The 16,533-nt window shown below is 50.2% G+C and overlaps 1 protein-coding gene across 1 annotated transcript in view; it reads left to right on the top strand.

Annotated features, from left to right (window-relative positions):
* Nucleotides 1-15,781, top strand: part of C6h14orf132 (similar to human chromosome 14 open reading frame 132) — a 32,978-nt gene extending 17,197 nt beyond the window's left edge. The window contains exon 3 of the mRNA XM_039113035.2: nucleotides 10,165-15,781. Within this exon, the coding sequence (XP_038968963.1) occupies nucleotides 10,165-10,389 (225 nt within the window). The 3' untranslated portion in view covers nucleotides 10,390-15,781. The remainder of the gene's footprint in view (nucleotides 1-10,164) is intronic.
* Nucleotides 15,782-16,533: the final 752 nt, after the last annotated feature.

The raw sequence follows: 16,533 nt of genomic DNA on the forward strand, positions 1-16,533 counted from the left end.
CCCCCGACCCCAAGAGAAAGCCTTAAAGCCCTCAGTGCCTTACATTTGCTTTGAGAGATTGTCCAGAAACTCGCTGACCTTCAGAAGAACCAACTGTAGCCACTCACGGGAGGCCAGGTGTGGCCAGGAGATGGGGTCATCCCAGCCAGATGGCGCCCTTTTTCCTTGATGTTTTCAACCGGTATCTTCTAAGACAAACGGCAGCCCGGGCTCCTCCATGGCACCCTGAGTTCTTACTGTGGCCATGGGCTACACCACAGAGGATGGATCCCAGGTGGTGGCCGGCCACATCCAACATGTCTGTCCCCAGGGCTAGTGTTCCTTTCACTATCAGTAATCAAAGACGATGGCTCTGTGGAGAGAGCAGGGGTTTTTTTCCCCCCCCCTTTTTCTGCTGTGTGTGGAGTTACTATGGCAACAGCCTTGAAAAGAGTCTGTTTGCTTTTTACTCTGCAATGTTCTCAGGTTTTCCAAAAATACCCTTCTTTTCCTGGACCCCTGGGTGAGGCTGGGTGGCAGAGCGGGTATCTGTCTCCATTCTGTGCTGGATCGCTCTGCCCACGGCTGTCAGTTGGACATCGTGTTTTGATTGTAGTGTGATGTAGCTCTTAGCATCTACTTCAGGGGAGCAGCTGTGCACCACACACACCAGAATTCAAGGAGAAATCTAACTCCAGGCTCTCTATCTTTAAAGAGCTCCCAACCCTGGGGAAAGATAGACAGGCCCCTAATGTAAGCACACAGCTAATTGTGGTAGCAGGCAGATAATATAATAAGAATATAGGCATGTGTAATGTCATTGGTACTTTGTTCACCGTGGAGGCTCATTAGTGTCGGGCTCTGGCAGAGAGAGCTGTGAGCTCAAGGTGGGTGGTGAAGGTTAGAAATGGGCAGATTTGAAATTCCGTTTCTGATCAATTACTCGTAAGCTGTGCCTTCTCAGGAAAGGGACCAGGCCTCTCTGAGCCCCAGAATGGCAGCTTCTCTGGGCCCAGGTGCAGGGTGGAATCCTCTTACGAGTCCCTGCTCACTCTGTCTGAACTCCTGAGAGAGACGGGCAGGGGAGGCTCTGGAGGGTTTCGAGTATGGAGAGGGTCACGGGCAGTGGTGGGGTGGATGAGTGAGCGGGGAAAGTACAGGGAGAGCCCTGGCATAGCGGATTCAGGGGAAACAGTAGAGCGCTCTATGCAGGAGCTAGGACCTGAGCTCGTCTGTCTAGGACCCGGGCCCACGATCTCCAGGCTCTGATGGGACCCCATGAAAGTCACTAATAGCTCGAGGGTTAGATGCTGCTCAGAGAGGAAGAACTGTATCAGATACAGACATCACTGAGTATGCTCAATACAGATGAAACTGGCCACATCTGGATACTGCAGCCTCACTTCTAAATTCCCCACCAGCTGAGGTTCCCTTTGAGGGAGGAAGCATCTCCTTCACAGTGACAGTAGGACACAGAGGTGACCGTGGCCTCCCAGGTGACCAATGCTTACAGTGGCCCCAGGATGATGGTGAGGTTTGTGTGTTGAAACACCTAGAGTTTAGTTCCTGGTCAGTTAGTTACTTATGAGCTATTCAAGCTCTGGGGAAGTCATTGAACCTCCCCAAGCCTCCTCTCAGAAACTTTCCATCCGTGCCTTGGTTTCCCCACCTGAAAAACAAGGATGTCGGCCCTATCTGGTGGGTTGTCGGTCACCAAATACCCTCAGGTTCTAAAGGTCCCAGTTAACACCTGGCCTGGCTCAAACTCGGAGTAGATGTTCCTTGTGTTTTCATTGAACTACTTTGCTTGACACAAAATCTGCAGCGTGGGTGCCCGGCAAGGAGGATGGCAGCTTTTGCTGGTGCTGGTAGGCGGCAAATATTTCCACAGTCTCTGAGGAAGAACGACGGGAGGGGGTCAGCTGCCATCTCTGGGGGAGTCTCCAAATCTGCAAGCATTAGCATTTCTCCAGGACCTGCCAGAGTTCCGCAGGGAGGTAGTTAACAGAGCAGAACACCACCCTACTGCCAGGGTAGTCCTTATTGGATGGAGCCCTGCTCCAGGAGTGGGGGCTGTCCATGGTGCTGAGCTAGACAGCTTCTTCCCACTCCCATTCCCCATCCCCATGGCTCCAACCATCTCTTGAGATGCTACCCTGCTGCCACTGGAGCCAGGAACCTTCGGGTTTATTTTCCACCACACCTGCTTTCTGTTGCCTTGTCTGGGAGACCCTGTTCCTCCACCATCAACCCCGGATGGTTTGGACCTTCAGACTACCCAGCTATTTACATCGTACACAGGAAATGCCCGCCCACCTGGGCGCTCCCTCAGCCTAGCCTGGTCTTTCTAGACCCTGTTCTTGTCCGTACCTAACTTTCCTCCTGAGCCACCAGACACCTGGAGAAGCAAGTAACACACAGACCCCAGACCACACTTATAGAATGCAATACCTCGGGAACCAGGGGACAGTGGACACTTAGGTCAACAGTAGACCCCACATGAACTGTGTGTGCATTTTGCAAAGCTTTCTTCTCGTGCTCATATTTCAAAAATATGAATCAGTTCTGACCATTGGAAAATCTCCTGTCGCTGCATGAGGCTCAGGGACGGGAAGGGTTCTCAAGGCATTTCTAGCCTGTGATTCCATGCAGGATGTATATGCATGCATGTGCATGCCTGTGAGTGTGTGTATGGTGTGTATATGTGCATGCACACCACACACACACACACACACACACACACACACACACACACTGTAATAAGAGCAGTTCGCTCAATGTTCTGTCAGCTGACCCGTGTCGGTGAAAGTGTGTGTGTGTGGAGTCATCCCATTCTGTTTTTATCCAGTGATGACAAGCTAGAGGCCAAGCCTGTAGCACTCAGGCCTTTGAGGGTTCCTCAGGATCCAGCCCACAGCAATATCACTGACACCTTCCCAGCCCCCCAGGTACAGAGTTGATCCTCAGCGTTTGCTGAGCGGTAAGAGTGGATGAGGTCACCACGTCATGCAACCCTCTGTGTTTAGACCATTAGAGACTGTGAGAATTCAGCATTAAGAGGAATTATCTGTATAATATTTACTCCGCCTGGATGCTTGTCTGGAATTCTCTGGCGAACTAGGTCACCCAAGAGTCTGGGCCACAGATGGTGTGCTCTGAAGAGAAGCAGCTGAGGGTGTGGTCCCTGGCACTGTTTCTCGGCTTCTGTAAGCTTAGACCTGTCAGGGGAAGCAGAGAGAGAGAGACGCAGGGCTGACTCTCTGAATGTCAGATAAACAATAGCTTTTCAATGTGTCCAGTGGAGGGTCTGGGTTACAAGACGCAATTATTCTTTACAGTTTTAGGATTACACTTTCTGGGGGAGAACACATGTATACATGCCATGGCATACCTGTGGAGGCCGGAGGACAACATGTATGAGTTGGTTCTCTCTGTCCACCATATTCTCTGGGGATTCCATTAAAGCAGTTAGGTGCCTTGACCCACAGAGTCATCTCATTGGCACTGATTGCCCTTTGGTTTCCCTTTGGGGTCTGTATTGTTGCCCTGACTCTCGTGGTTAGCTGGGTACCACACATCTCATCTGAGGGTATTGGCGGGGCCTACCTCGAAGTCTTGCTGCACAGCTCCCACAGCCCAGTGAAGGCTCACTCCAGTCTTCTCAGTATCTGCCCGAGACTTTTTAGACATCACCTGTGCTAGCTGTCATAGGGCTCCTGGCCCAGAGCCTCCTGGGGTCACCAGAGCCTACCATAGGCACAGGATGGTTGGAATGTTGCCATCTCTGTGTGGATTTAAAGTCCATATCACAAGAATGTTATATTCTTTTGTAGCTGGGCCCCAAGGCTGTGAGAAGGTGGGAAAAGACAAGGCATGCTGGACCCTGAGAATGCCCACCTGCCCGAGGGCTTTGGCAAAGCCAGGATGGCAGTGCAAACCCCTCACCCAGAGCCCGACAGGTTCTTTCTGAGTGCCCTCCTAAGATGGGTACCTGCTGCACAAAATGTTTGCTGTTGTCACCTCAGAGTCAACAACCTCAGGTCTTTCCTTCTGGAGAGACAGACTGTCCCTTTCCCCCAGAGACGCCCCAGAGGGGTTTGGGTAACCTCCACCTTGTGGAAGGCACCCTGCTCCTTAGGGAAACTCCCACCAGAGGATGGAGGTCAGGGCTGTGTCAGGACCCTCTGAGGTTCCTGTGGACATCGGGCAGAGTTCACAACCCCTGCATGCCAATTCAGCCACCCTCACAGTGAGCTCTCATGCTGAGTGTCTTGGTCCAGAAAGCAGCCAGGACTGTGACCATGACAGCAAGGCGCAAAATGCAGCAGACACCCACTGGCCAGAATCGGCCACTTGTGGGGGAGAGGGAGGGCTTGATTAGAATACTTCTATGTTCTCAAAAGAGATTTGCAGTTACGAAGTAGCAATGAAAATAATTTTCCCGTTGGGGGTCACCTCGCCATGAGGAACTGCTTTAAAGGGTCACAACATCAGGAAGGTTGAGAACCACTGGTCTAGGCAATGTTGAGGAACACCTGCCTATAGGCTGCTGTCCTTGTGTTAGTTTGCTAGTGGTGTTAATTTTATTAGTTTATCGATGTGGTATAACATATATATCAGAAGCACACAGGTTAAAAATGTATTGCTGAGAATAATTTTGTGATGCCATTTCTCCCTTGTAAACAGTCACCTTCTCTGATATCAGGAAACACAGCCTGCACTGCGCGCCCCCTAGTGACATCTTTCAGTCATTACACCCCAGAGTCGCTGTGGTGGTCCGCTCTGGTATCCTAGCTGGTAGAGGCAGGGGGACCATAAATGTGAATTCACGACCTAATTGGGGCAAAATAGTAGGATCATCTTTAAAAAAAAACTCCCAGTCACAAGGGTGCTTGCTTAGTATGTGTTCATCTCCAATACAACAAAAGACAAAAGCACACAGGACAGATTCCAGACGCCCCCTGAGGGCTCTCCTATCTAAAGGTGCTCTTAGCTAAAGCAGGTGGTTGGGAACCACCTATGGACTCTATGATGACTGCTCTTTACAGAGTAGCCCTGAGATCCAGTGTAGTCACTGCATGAAACAACCAGTTCCTTTTATATATTAATGTCAAGCTGACCCACCCCGTGTCAGGGAGTGGTCCTGCTATAGCCTCTGGTCATGGCGGGGCTGCGTTCTGACTGCCTTAGTGGGAAGTGAAGGAGACATTTCTTCCTAGTTTCCCACTTAGATTCCACTCAGAAGAGTGGTGGACTGCGGGCCATGCAGGCAGCAGGGTCACCCCTTAAGCTTAATGTATGTTCCTCTGCCTCTGGGGAGGATCCTTCCAGGCCTGGGGCCGAGCAGAGCAAGGAGAGGCCTTTGGAATCGTGTGCCCTGGCTTATCCCTCTCTGTGAATAACCTGCCTGCCACCCAGAAGCTGGAGGGTGACGGAGGAACAAGGAGCCTTTAAATCAAGATAGGGAGATTCTCCTAATCTCCAGGAGAAAACATGCCGGCATTCTCACGGGTTGCGCTGTGCAACGCAAGTTTTAGGAATTCACATCAGTCTCCTGGAGGGGAGGCAAGGGCGGCTTGCCTCTAAGCACCAGAAACTGATGCCTCAGGGTTGTTAAAATGAGAAATTGTACACGAAGAGCTGGAGAGATAGCCCAGAGGTTAGAAGCACTGACTGCTCCTGCAGAGACCCAGGTTTGGTTCCCAGAACTCACCTGGCAGCTCACCCTGCTACTGTCTCTACTTCCGGGGGACCCAGGGATCTCTTCTGCCCTCCAGCAGCACCACAAGCACCTGCTGCTCAAACATACCTACAGGCACCACATAAAATGGGGAAAAAGAAATTGTGCCTGTAGGAAGGCACAATCTTCATCATCTTCACAAGTAAAAATGTGTGTGCAAGGGCAGAAGCCCACATAAGTGTGTGCACAATTATGCTTAAGATCACGAAAGGAAGGGGGGGATTGGGGCTGGATGGCTCAGTGGTTAGGAGCACTCATCCTCCCAGAGGACCTGGGTTCAATTCCCAGCACCCATGTGGTGGCTCACAACCATCTGCAACTCAGTTTCCAAGGGAACCAACTCCCTCCTCAGACCTCTGCGGGCACATGCACATTGTACACAGATGTACATGTGAGCAAAGTACTCGTGCACGTAAGATTTAAGTAAAAACAGGAAAATGATACAATAGAGGAGGACTTCGCCAAAGCCTCGATGTTTTCTTTTCATGGTAAGAAACCCAGTCTTCGAGGCAATGAAAGTGTATCCTAAAGCAGGATCAAACTGAAACTATGCGAGTGTAAACAGGTCAGCTTTCCTGTACGGTCTGATTACGACGGAATCCCAGCCAGCTTCAAAGTCATCTTCCTGTAAAGGGTGGCACTCACGTCTGGGCTCGTTTCTGACATTCCTTCCCTTAGAATTCCATTTCTGTGTAGGTGAGCCTTGGTGGGCTGTTGTTGTTGTTGCTGTTGTTGTTGTTTTGGTTTTGTTGAGGTTTTTGTTTTCTTTTGCTCCTCTCTGAAGAGGCAGATGCGTTGCTATTCTTTTCTTCGATAACTTCACAGCTCTGTCTCATTCTGTCCCCACGTCTAACCCCATCGGAGGAAGACAGAGAGAGAGACAACTGAGGGTCGTTATCAAAGCTTCCTCTCTATTGCCGTGACAAAACACTAGGACCAATGCAACCTATGAAAGAAAGCATTTAATTTGGGGCTCACCATCTCAGAGGGTCCATGAGCATCTGTGACCATAACGGAAGGGACATGATGTCAGGCAGAGAGGCTGGAGCAGTAGCTGAGTTCTTACGTCAAAGTCCACTCCCAGTGACACAGCTCTTCCAGTAAAGCCACAGACAGCACAAGCATCCTCAGATCCAGAGGTCACAGTGAAAACCACGCTCCCTTGCCCCTGAATCCAGAACTAGCAGTGTAAAAGGATTTTTTTTTTCTTTTTTTCGGAGCTGGGGACCGAACCCAGGGCCTTGCGCTTGCTAGGCAAGCGCTCTACCGCTGAGCTAAATCCCCAGCCCCGTAAAAGGATTTTTAAATGGAAGCCGGCAAGCTCTTGCAGGAGCCCCATTGTGGAGTGAAATAAACTGTTTCTTCAGAGCCTGTGCCAGCATGGATATGCTTAACTGGGTGTCAGTCAGCTCTGTGCATGCAAGTCACCACACTGCTTGCAATACTAGGGAAAGATGATGTATCTGTCACCCCTTTGCTGGGGAGCCTGCTCCGGCCTCTACTGGACTGGTACTAGACAGGACGCAGCTTCAGACAAAGGTTAAAGATTGATGCTCCCTGACCTTATAATATTATTGCTTGAGCTTTAGTAGGGGCTGGTTTCTTACTCTGTAACTCTTACTATTTGTGCTTTTTTAAAATTATTTATTTTATGTATAGGAGTACACTGTAGCTGTCTTCAGACACACCAGAAGAGGGCATCGGATCCCATTACAGATGGTTGTGAGTCACCATGTGGGTGCTGGGAATTGAACTCAGGACCTCTGGAAGAACAGCCATGCTCTTAATCACTGAGCTGTCTCTCCAGGCCATTGTGCTTTAATAAGCACCGATTCCCTTTCTCTCTGGTTCAAGGGCCTGTCACTGGCCAGGCCAGAGGCTTGGAACTCATTAACTCTTCATGAACCAGAGAGAAAAGGAATAAAAAGAACTAAAGTCTTATACATGCAATATGCTTGCTCTCTCTCTCTCTCTCTCTCTCTCTCACACACACACACACACACACACACACACACACACACACACACACACACACATTTGTGGGTGGATGAGGCAGAGCCCCAGATGCCACACTTTATTCCCTCTGACCTTCTTACGTCCTCTTAGACAAAAGATCTTGGAAAATTACCTCATAGATAAAATGTTTCACCCAAAGGGAGTTACAGAAGGATGCTGATAGTTAAGTCCAAAGCAGTGCTTCATTCTCTAATGCTCATTATAAGTTCAAAGCAACAGTTTCACATGGCCTTGCTTTATCATGGTGCACACCTGTGACCTCATCCTTGGACCTGACCTAGAATGAATGTTTTTCCTTGATCACAAACCAGTCCCAAACCTCTTTGTATTCTTAGTGTAGTTTATGAAAGCTCATTGTGTTCCTTATTCTGCAGCCTTTACTTACTATTCCGTGAGGAGTGGGCACATTTCTATTCTTAACTCTATCTTTATTATATCTTTCTGGAAAAACAACTAATGTCATCTCTTAAAACTTTCTTCCTAAAATTATTTAAATCAAATCAGGAATTCTATAGAAATCATTAATTCATATAAATGGCATTAATTCACAAAAGTCCCTTTTTATCTTGATCTGCAGGAAGTCTACCCAATAGAGTTGGCTAATGCCTAGGAATCATTAGACTATGTAATAGGGACAGAAAGAAGACTATCACCAGCAAGAAGCAGTCCTGAGATGAAGTCTCCTGAGACCTTGCCTCTCAGAGCTCACCCACCATATGGCATGAAAAAAAAAACAGTGGGCCACCTCCAGGAAAGCCACCTGCTAGCCTTAGCCTCTCCTGGATGGCTCCTGACACTCCTTTGTGATTTTTGAGAGAGTATAAACAAAACCTGGTATTCTGAACCACGTAATCTGACTCTGAAAGCTTTGGGGAGCCTTGCTTGGGTGAATCACGTTCCGTCAGCTACCCCCAACAAAATCATCCTGAGGTTATCAGCCTCTCCAGCCCACCCAGTGAAGGAGAGTGACAGGCTGGTAATGATGCCAGTTTGTAAGGAGATACAGGCAGACAGTCACTGCCATCAGAGCGAGGGGTCGCTACAGGCCATCCCCGCAGCTCATGAAGCTCGGAGCTTTTTTAAAGGCGTTGGATTCGGGTGGAGACCACACAGGTCTGTCTGAACCCATAGTCATTCTTCTGTCCCATGTATGGAGGTAAACAGGAGGTTGATTCTGGTTCTGAAGCCTGACAAAACACGTGGGTTTTAAGTGGCTGCTTTCCTTGTCTGTGCTGAAGGATGGGAAGACTTGGAAGGGAAAGCCATCAAACTCCAGTGTCTTCACATGCAGCTCAGGTCTCGAATCCTAACCTTCCTCCTCACACACCGGAACTCGGGCGGGGGGGTCTCCCTGTTTTAACTCAAGAGCTGCCCCATGTCTGTCCTGAGACACACTGTAGGTTGGGCCCATTTTTTTTTTTTGAATCAACAGATTCCTCTAGAGGCTTACAAACCTCTCTCAAGCATCCACCAGAACATTCTGGAAGCCCCTAGAGTACATGTTGCACATTGGGTAGTCCCATCCCAGAAGGGGATGCAGTGGGGAGATCTTCTAAAATGAGAGTGTGAGGGACTTTTCCATCCACGAAAGTCTCATCTTTAAATCTCTCTCCCTGCTGATTCGCCCTCTCTGTCTCCACACAGAATAAAGAAAATAAAAAGTTAACAAGACGCTAACTAGCCCAGTAGGCAACGGTTTACAGCTTTCTGTGGCACATACTGTTACTACTGTTTGTTTGTTTTGTATTTTCAGACAGCCATGTTGTTCATAACTCTTTTCCTTTGGGCATCTGAGGGCTGGCTTTGTAGATGTGAGTCGCTACTAACCTAACGTGTTTTCCCTTTTAAAATTAGAATAGCAGCCAGGTAGCGGTAGCACACGCCTTTAATCCCAGTACTTGGGAGGCAGAAGCAGGCACATCTCTGTGAGTTTGAGACCAACCTGGTTTATAAAGCGAATTCCACAACAGCCAGGGGCACACAGAAACCCTATCTCAAACAAACAAATAAGAATAGGGATAAAGGTGGCTTGCAGCCCGTGTGGACGTGGCAGAGCCTGATTTTGGAGGGTGTGGGAGCTTGTGGGGTAAGATCTGCCAAGCCTTGTGTGTGAAGTGGCCTCCCAAGTGAAGCTTGGTGCCTGTGCTTGGGGGAGGGGGGCGTTGTTCATTTGGTTTGATTCGAGTTGGTTTTGGCTAGCTTAGTCTTCACCATGCTGACCTTAAACTTGTAATTTCCTGTTTCTGGGCCTCCCAAGCATCAAATTCGCAAGCGCGCACTGAAGCCAGCTCCAAACACTCATTTTTGTGAGTGTGAAATGTGCATTGGTGTCTGCGAATCGCACTTCCGTGCAGGCCCATTGGACTGGTCCCATCCAGGAGGGGTCTCTCTGCTGGGCAGTCCTGGCTCATTCTCTCTTCTCCTTGCAGCTGCCCATGATGGGAGGAGCATTCATGGACTCACCCAATGAGGACTTCAGTACCGAGTACTCCCTGTTTAACTCCCCTGCCAATGTCCACTCGACCTCCAATGGCCACGGCCAGCTCGAGGAGTCTCCTCGCTCCTCCAACGATGCTGTTCTGCTGTGGATTGCCATCATAGCCACGGTGGGGAACATCGTGGTAGTAGGGGTGGTGTATGCCTTCACCTTCTGAGGCCCAGGGATGCTGAGGCTCTGGGGAAGCCCCTCCCACTCTGACTCCAGCTTTCTCCCAGTCACTGGAGATACCTATGTTCTCAGATGGTCCCTGGAGGGGCAGGCACCATGCACCTGTAATTTCCTCCAGGCAGCTCCGGTTTAGAGCATCTCCTTGTTGTGGCTGATCTAATTCAGAGCACCTTGAAGGTGATGGCTTTCAGCTCCTAAAAGCTTGACGGCTCGGGTCCTTCGAGCAGCAGACTGAACAATTCTTGAAGTTTCGGTCAGTCCAGAATGCAAGGACGGTTTGAACATCCTATTGGGTTAAAAAAAAAATGAAGGTCTGGTTTCGGTGACAGTAAATTGTCACTGTATGTCTTTTTTTTTTTTCTGCAGGCTGGTTGAACCCAGTTGTGTGGGTGCTGGGACAAGAACTTTCACAAGTTCGAACTCCCCCTTTTAAGTATATGCCCCACCCCTTTGGATACTGATGGCCATGTTGTAAGGTCACGGAATGTTGAGAAAATTGACTTATAAATGATAGTTTGTCCCCAGACACTTGGTCCTTGCAGAATGCAAGTGCATGAGAAGACCCAGAGACTGGAATGAACTTTCTGATCTTCGGAGGAAAAGCAGAAGATGTCTTCAAATTTTAGATGGTCCGGGCAGTTAGCAGTCTCTCCTCTGAGGATGAGTTAGCCATGTCCCCTCGTCATTGGACAGATGTCATGGAGAGAGGCCTGATGACAGTGTGGTCAGATAGTGAGTCAGGGCTGAGTCTGGCCTCCATCCTAGCCAAGTCCTCTAGTGAGCACGTCCCCACCCCGCCCCAGCAGCTGAGGCACAGAGGGAATCAGGAGATGTTCAGTCTGGGCATTCACGGGTCATTCTGGTGTCTGTGCTGTAAATTGGTTTAGATGTTGTGCCCTCCCTCGCAGATCTGACTCCCCACACCTCTCAATTTATCCAGTGTGCTTGCAAATGCTGTGGCCCAGGGGAAGCTGTTAGCACAGAGAACTGGCCCAACCTTCGTTGCTAAGAAGTGGGGGCTTAGAGTGTCTCCTGAGACTCCCAAAGTCCTCAGCAGGCAGGATGCTGAGCTGGCACTTAGCTGTTGTGTGCTGGACGTGGGCGTTGTGGGATGTTTGCTCTGGCTTCCTGCCTAACTAGCAGGATCCCTCATCAGACCTCTGAGGCTTTCCCTGTGCCAAGGGTAGGGCATTCTCATGAGAGAACCCAGGCCAGCCATGGGAACAGAAGTGTGCTGTGACCTGTATCCCAGTGCTGTCTGAATTACCTCCGGGGAGCTGCGGCTGGCCATCCATCCCCCTACCTTATCTCCATGGAGACAGCAGGTTGGGGGAGGATCTGTGCCTGCTGTACTAACAGAAGGGACAGGGAAGCTAAGGACAGCTTCTACCCTTGTAAGGTACTGGCATGTCAGTGCCCTCTCTCTCTCTCTCTCTCTCTCTCTCTCTCTCTCTCTCTCTCTCTCTCTCTCTCACACACACACACACACACACACACACACACACACACACACACACCGCAAATTCAACACACCCATACAACACACAGAGAGAGACAGAGACAAGAGAGAGACAGAGAGGCAGAGAGAGAGAGAGAGAGTCAGTTATCGACATCTTTCGTGCTCTCCTGGATCAGACAGAACGGTCCCATTCTGTCCTCCTGTCTCCAAAGTTTCCCTATCTGAACTTCCTCACCACAAAAACCAACGAGGAGCAAATGACAGACCCCAGCCAGAGTAGCTGGAGTGAGCCCCACTGTCCTTGCTGCCTCTGCTCTGCTCTGTCTTGCTCATCAGCTAAAGAACGAACAGGCCTGGGTTCGGTGCTTGAGAGCTATGAGCCGGCATGGTGCTAGATTCTTATGCACAGCCTTCACCCTTCCATCACCTCACAGCAGCAAGGCCCGTGCACAGAAAGTAACCAGAGGCCCAGAGAAATGGAGTAACTTTCCTAAGGCCACACAGCATAGAAGTGAGGATCTGGGACTGGAACCTGGGAGTTAGGCTCTCCCCCTCCCTCTCCCTTCCCCCCTCCTTCTCCCTCCTCTCCCTCTTCCTCTCCCTCTCCCTCTCCCTCTCTCTCTCTCTCTCTCTCTCTCTCTCTCTCTCTCTCTCTCTCTCTCTCTTTCTCTCTCTCTCTCTCTCTCTCTCTCTCTCTCTCTCTCTCTCTCTCTCTCTCTCTCTCTCTCTCTCTCTCCAGCCTTCTAAGGCCGATGGCAACACTGAAGTACATTCAATCAGGACCTGAGTCACCAGAAGGTGTTCCTCAAGCTTGAGATGGCCTGAACCACTCACAGGTCTCAGACCATCAGAATGGGGCAGTCTCAGCTTTGCCTACACCCCAGGGATATTAATCCTTCCCCTGCCATTTAAGATTGACTTCGAGTCTCCATGTAAGTCTCCAAGGAGGGTCCCTGAAGTAGGATTTCTTGGGTACGTGTATAAGGAGCCCCCAAGGTATGCGAGCCCCCAAGGAGCTGCACTGTAGGAAGGTTTCAGTGACCGGCACTGAGGTCAGATTGTGGGCCTCACCTGCGTGGCAAGTTGATCCAAGCTGTACAGCCCCAAAGCTCTCCAGAGCAGAGGAGGTCATCTTCTTGGGGAGCCAAGCCAGAACCCCATTGTCTTCTCCCTGGGTAAGGTGGACCCCAGAGCCTCCTACATTTGATAGGAAGGCCCTTGCCCTTTATGTATCTGCCCCTTGCAGGAGTGATGTCTTTGCCAAAATGTTCCCTGTGGTCAATGAAATCCAATTGGAGCAACTAATGAGTCTCCTTGGCTAGAGAGGCCACTGTCCCTCCTTATGTGCATTTTTAGGATCCCAAGGAATGGGAAATGGGACAGGCCAGTGCCACACGGCCAGAGAGGCAGCACACCAGCTTCCTGTCCTGGCCGGGACGCCTGTCCACTGACCAGGACCTGTGCAGGAGCTAGAGCCACAATACAGCTGAATGTATGCTCTTGGCATGCTAGTCCTCTCCTGCAGAAGCATGGCCACCCTTTTGTATCAGTGGGTAGTAAAATGGCTTCTCTCTCCTGCTGCGGACAGTCCTACTTACAAGCTCATGTATTTCCCAAGTCAGGGCCAGGGAGGAGCAGCCAGAGACTGAATGGCACATGTGCACCCATATCAGGCTCTCCTAGCCTCTGTCCTCTATGGGTACTCAGTACAGGGTCGGGAGGAGAGGGTGCTGAGCTTCAGCTGAGAGCCCTGAGGTGCAGGGCACAGGCTCCAGACAGAGGCGGAGCTCCTCTCAGAAGCCAGGGGAGTGAAATTATGAGCTGTCTCCCTGTGCAGCCTCCTGAGATCAGAGCTTGAGCAAGACATGTCATGGGGGAGGGAGAGAGGGAACCACACAAACCACAGGGCTCCAGGCAATGTACATCACCACCGGCACGACATTACCCTGCCATCAGCCAGGACAGATGGGGGCTATGTATGGACTGCGTGTCGGCCTCATTTGGCTTGGCTCACTGCGGCTGTCGTCTGTGCTTTACTGATGGGAAATAAAGCCGAGAGGTTGCTTCGTGGGTAAAGCCTGAGGACCCGAGCTCACATCCTCAGAGTCCACATTAAAATAAAACCAGCTCTGGGGGATGAAGGTGGGCAGGTTTGGGGGGTTCGCTGGCCAGCCACACTAACCAAAAATGTGAGCTCAGGTTCCGTGAGCTGCACTGGCTTTTCTTTTGTTTCTTTTGGGCTTTATTCTTTGTAAGTGGTGGGTGGATAAATGATTAAGAAGGACCTCTGGTCTCTAACTGAAACCACATGGAAAAGTACATACACTTGTACGTGTGTGCACACATGCACACATAAACGAGATAGAGTGGGAAGGAAACACGGGTACTAGGGCTTTTCACAGGCAAACCTGAGCACAGAGGTGTCCTTGTGCCTGCCTAGGCCACATCATTGGAAAGACAAGGTCTCAACCTCTCCTTCTTTCTGCCGATTTCTGCCTCAAAAGCTTTCAGATCTGCTTTTCCACTGGGGCTAAATCCTAGCCTGTGTGTGTGTGTGTGTTCAGCGTTCAGGGAGTGCGTGTGTGCTTTGGCCACAAGATACTTCAGAGCCTTGGGTCTGCTTGGAGCCCTCTGTCTGGTGGAGTGGCAGGGAGACTGTGTCTGCCTCCTGTGTTCTTTCTTGATTTTATTTTTAAGACTTGCAGCCTGTATACAACCGCATGTGGCCGAGGATAGATACATGTCCCACCCAAAACAAAATCATGCACTTAAAATATTGTGAGGTTTTTTTTTTCTTTTGTCCTCTGTAACTCAGTCACTCAGTTTGGGGTGAGAACTTTGCGGATGGTGTCACTATGTTGAAATGTCAAAGCCTAGGACCTGAGAATCACACCATTTGCAGTTCAACGTACTGCTCTGACATCACCAACGGTTCTGTGTGCAGGTTTGCCTCGAGGGCATGGACACCCATCCTCACAGGGGTTTGGGGGCATTGCCAGGTGGGGCTGATCTGCAGGAGAGCAGAGTCTTGTCCCCAGATCTCCCAGCCAGAGAATTCCCGTGATTCTTCAATTCAGGTACCTTTGTTCCCCAGGGGGAACAATTTGGCAATGTCTGGAGATCATTCTTATCTCCAGTTTACAGAGGAGTGCGGACGACGTACTGCATCTAGAGAGCAGAGGCCAGAGATGCTCACCCGCACAGAGGACAGACCCCGTGGCCAACTACTATCCAGCCCCCAAATGCCAACGACGCCGAAGATGGGAGGCTACACCAGTCATGTGTGAGTCAGACCACATGTGGATCAGAGCAAATCAGAGCGGCGAGCCCAATGTCAGCTATGGGTGGAGGCGACCCGACAATGTGGCCAGAACGCTGAGGCTGAGCTTGCCTCCCACCAGTGACTGTCCAGGACCTCTGAGGCCTGCCCCTCACCAGTGCGTCTGAGAAGCATGATCGGTGAAGAGATTCTCATGGGGACAGGAAGGCTGGGGATCAGGAACAGCATCAAACCAATCCAGGTCTCCTTTCTGACCCCCCCCCAGCTCTCCAAAACTGTAGACACACTAACTCTTTCTACTCTCTAAATCCTTCCAGAATTCTTACTCATCACCTGCTGCTTGCGGACTGCAGTTCTTCACGAGGAGAGCGTCAGTCAAGCTTCTGTGTTTTGTAATGATTTTCTAGCCAGCTTGTAAATGTGACATGAAAGTATTTTTACCTTTGTGCCAGTCCTTGCCACGCAGGCACCCTGTTCTCTGTGTGTCACTGGCATTTACTTGCAGTGGAAAGGTTCTTTGCTGATGTAAGAGTTCCATGTGCTCTCTTGAAGGTGTGGTGGTAACACCTCCCTGTGTTAGCTTTCTTGCTACGGTTGTCATTTTCTATTATAATTAAACAGAAGGAAGGTTTAACTCTGTGTCTGGCTCCCACGTGCTTGTCTTTGAAAGCCACAGCTCCAGGGTCCACTGAGGCAGGAAAAAAATCCCTTCCACTCCTGCTCCCCTTGAACTCACACTGTCACACCCAAGGTAAAAGGCAGAGGCTGCAGGCTGCTATCCCATCACCTCTCCTGACCCCCGCACCCACCATCTGAGAGCAAGGTGTAGTTCCCTCACCTCCCACCTTCAGCACCTGCACTGTCTCTGATGCACGGGAAATACCTAGCAGATATTCTGGGAATGAATGAGTGAGGGAATGAATGAATGAATGAATGAATGAATGACCGGCTTAGTCTGTTGCCAAGGAACACCAAGTATGCAACCATAGTGGCATTCATTTATTCACCACTAACAGAAACACTGCCAGGTGGGGTGACTTATCCGTGGAGTGAGCAGCAGTAAGGAGTCTGAGGCAGGAGGATCACTCTAAGTCTGAGGCCAACCTGAACTGCTGAGTGAGACTCTGTCTCAGAGAAAAGAGCCGAAAAGAAAACCATGTACGTGGCACTTGGGTGTCTGGTAGTATTCTGAGCTCCTTGGCTCCATGCCAGCGGTTAGGTCGTAGGCATGGCTGACATCTCCACTGCATAAATGGGGAAACTGAGTCACAGCGAGGCTTCTTACCCAAGGCATGTGACCAGGGCTGGAACTCTGACTTGAGGATCGTGTCTCGAAGAGGCTTGCAGCAGCTTCTTAGGTTGACTCCAAACATCAGAGTGAGGAGCCCAAG

The sequence above is a fragment of the Rattus norvegicus genome, chromosome 6, assembly GCF_036323735.1.
Source record: "Rattus norvegicus strain BN/NHsdMcwi chromosome 6, GRCr8, whole genome shotgun sequence".
Taxonomy (NCBI): domain Eukaryota; kingdom Metazoa; phylum Chordata; class Mammalia; order Rodentia; family Muridae; genus Rattus; species Rattus norvegicus.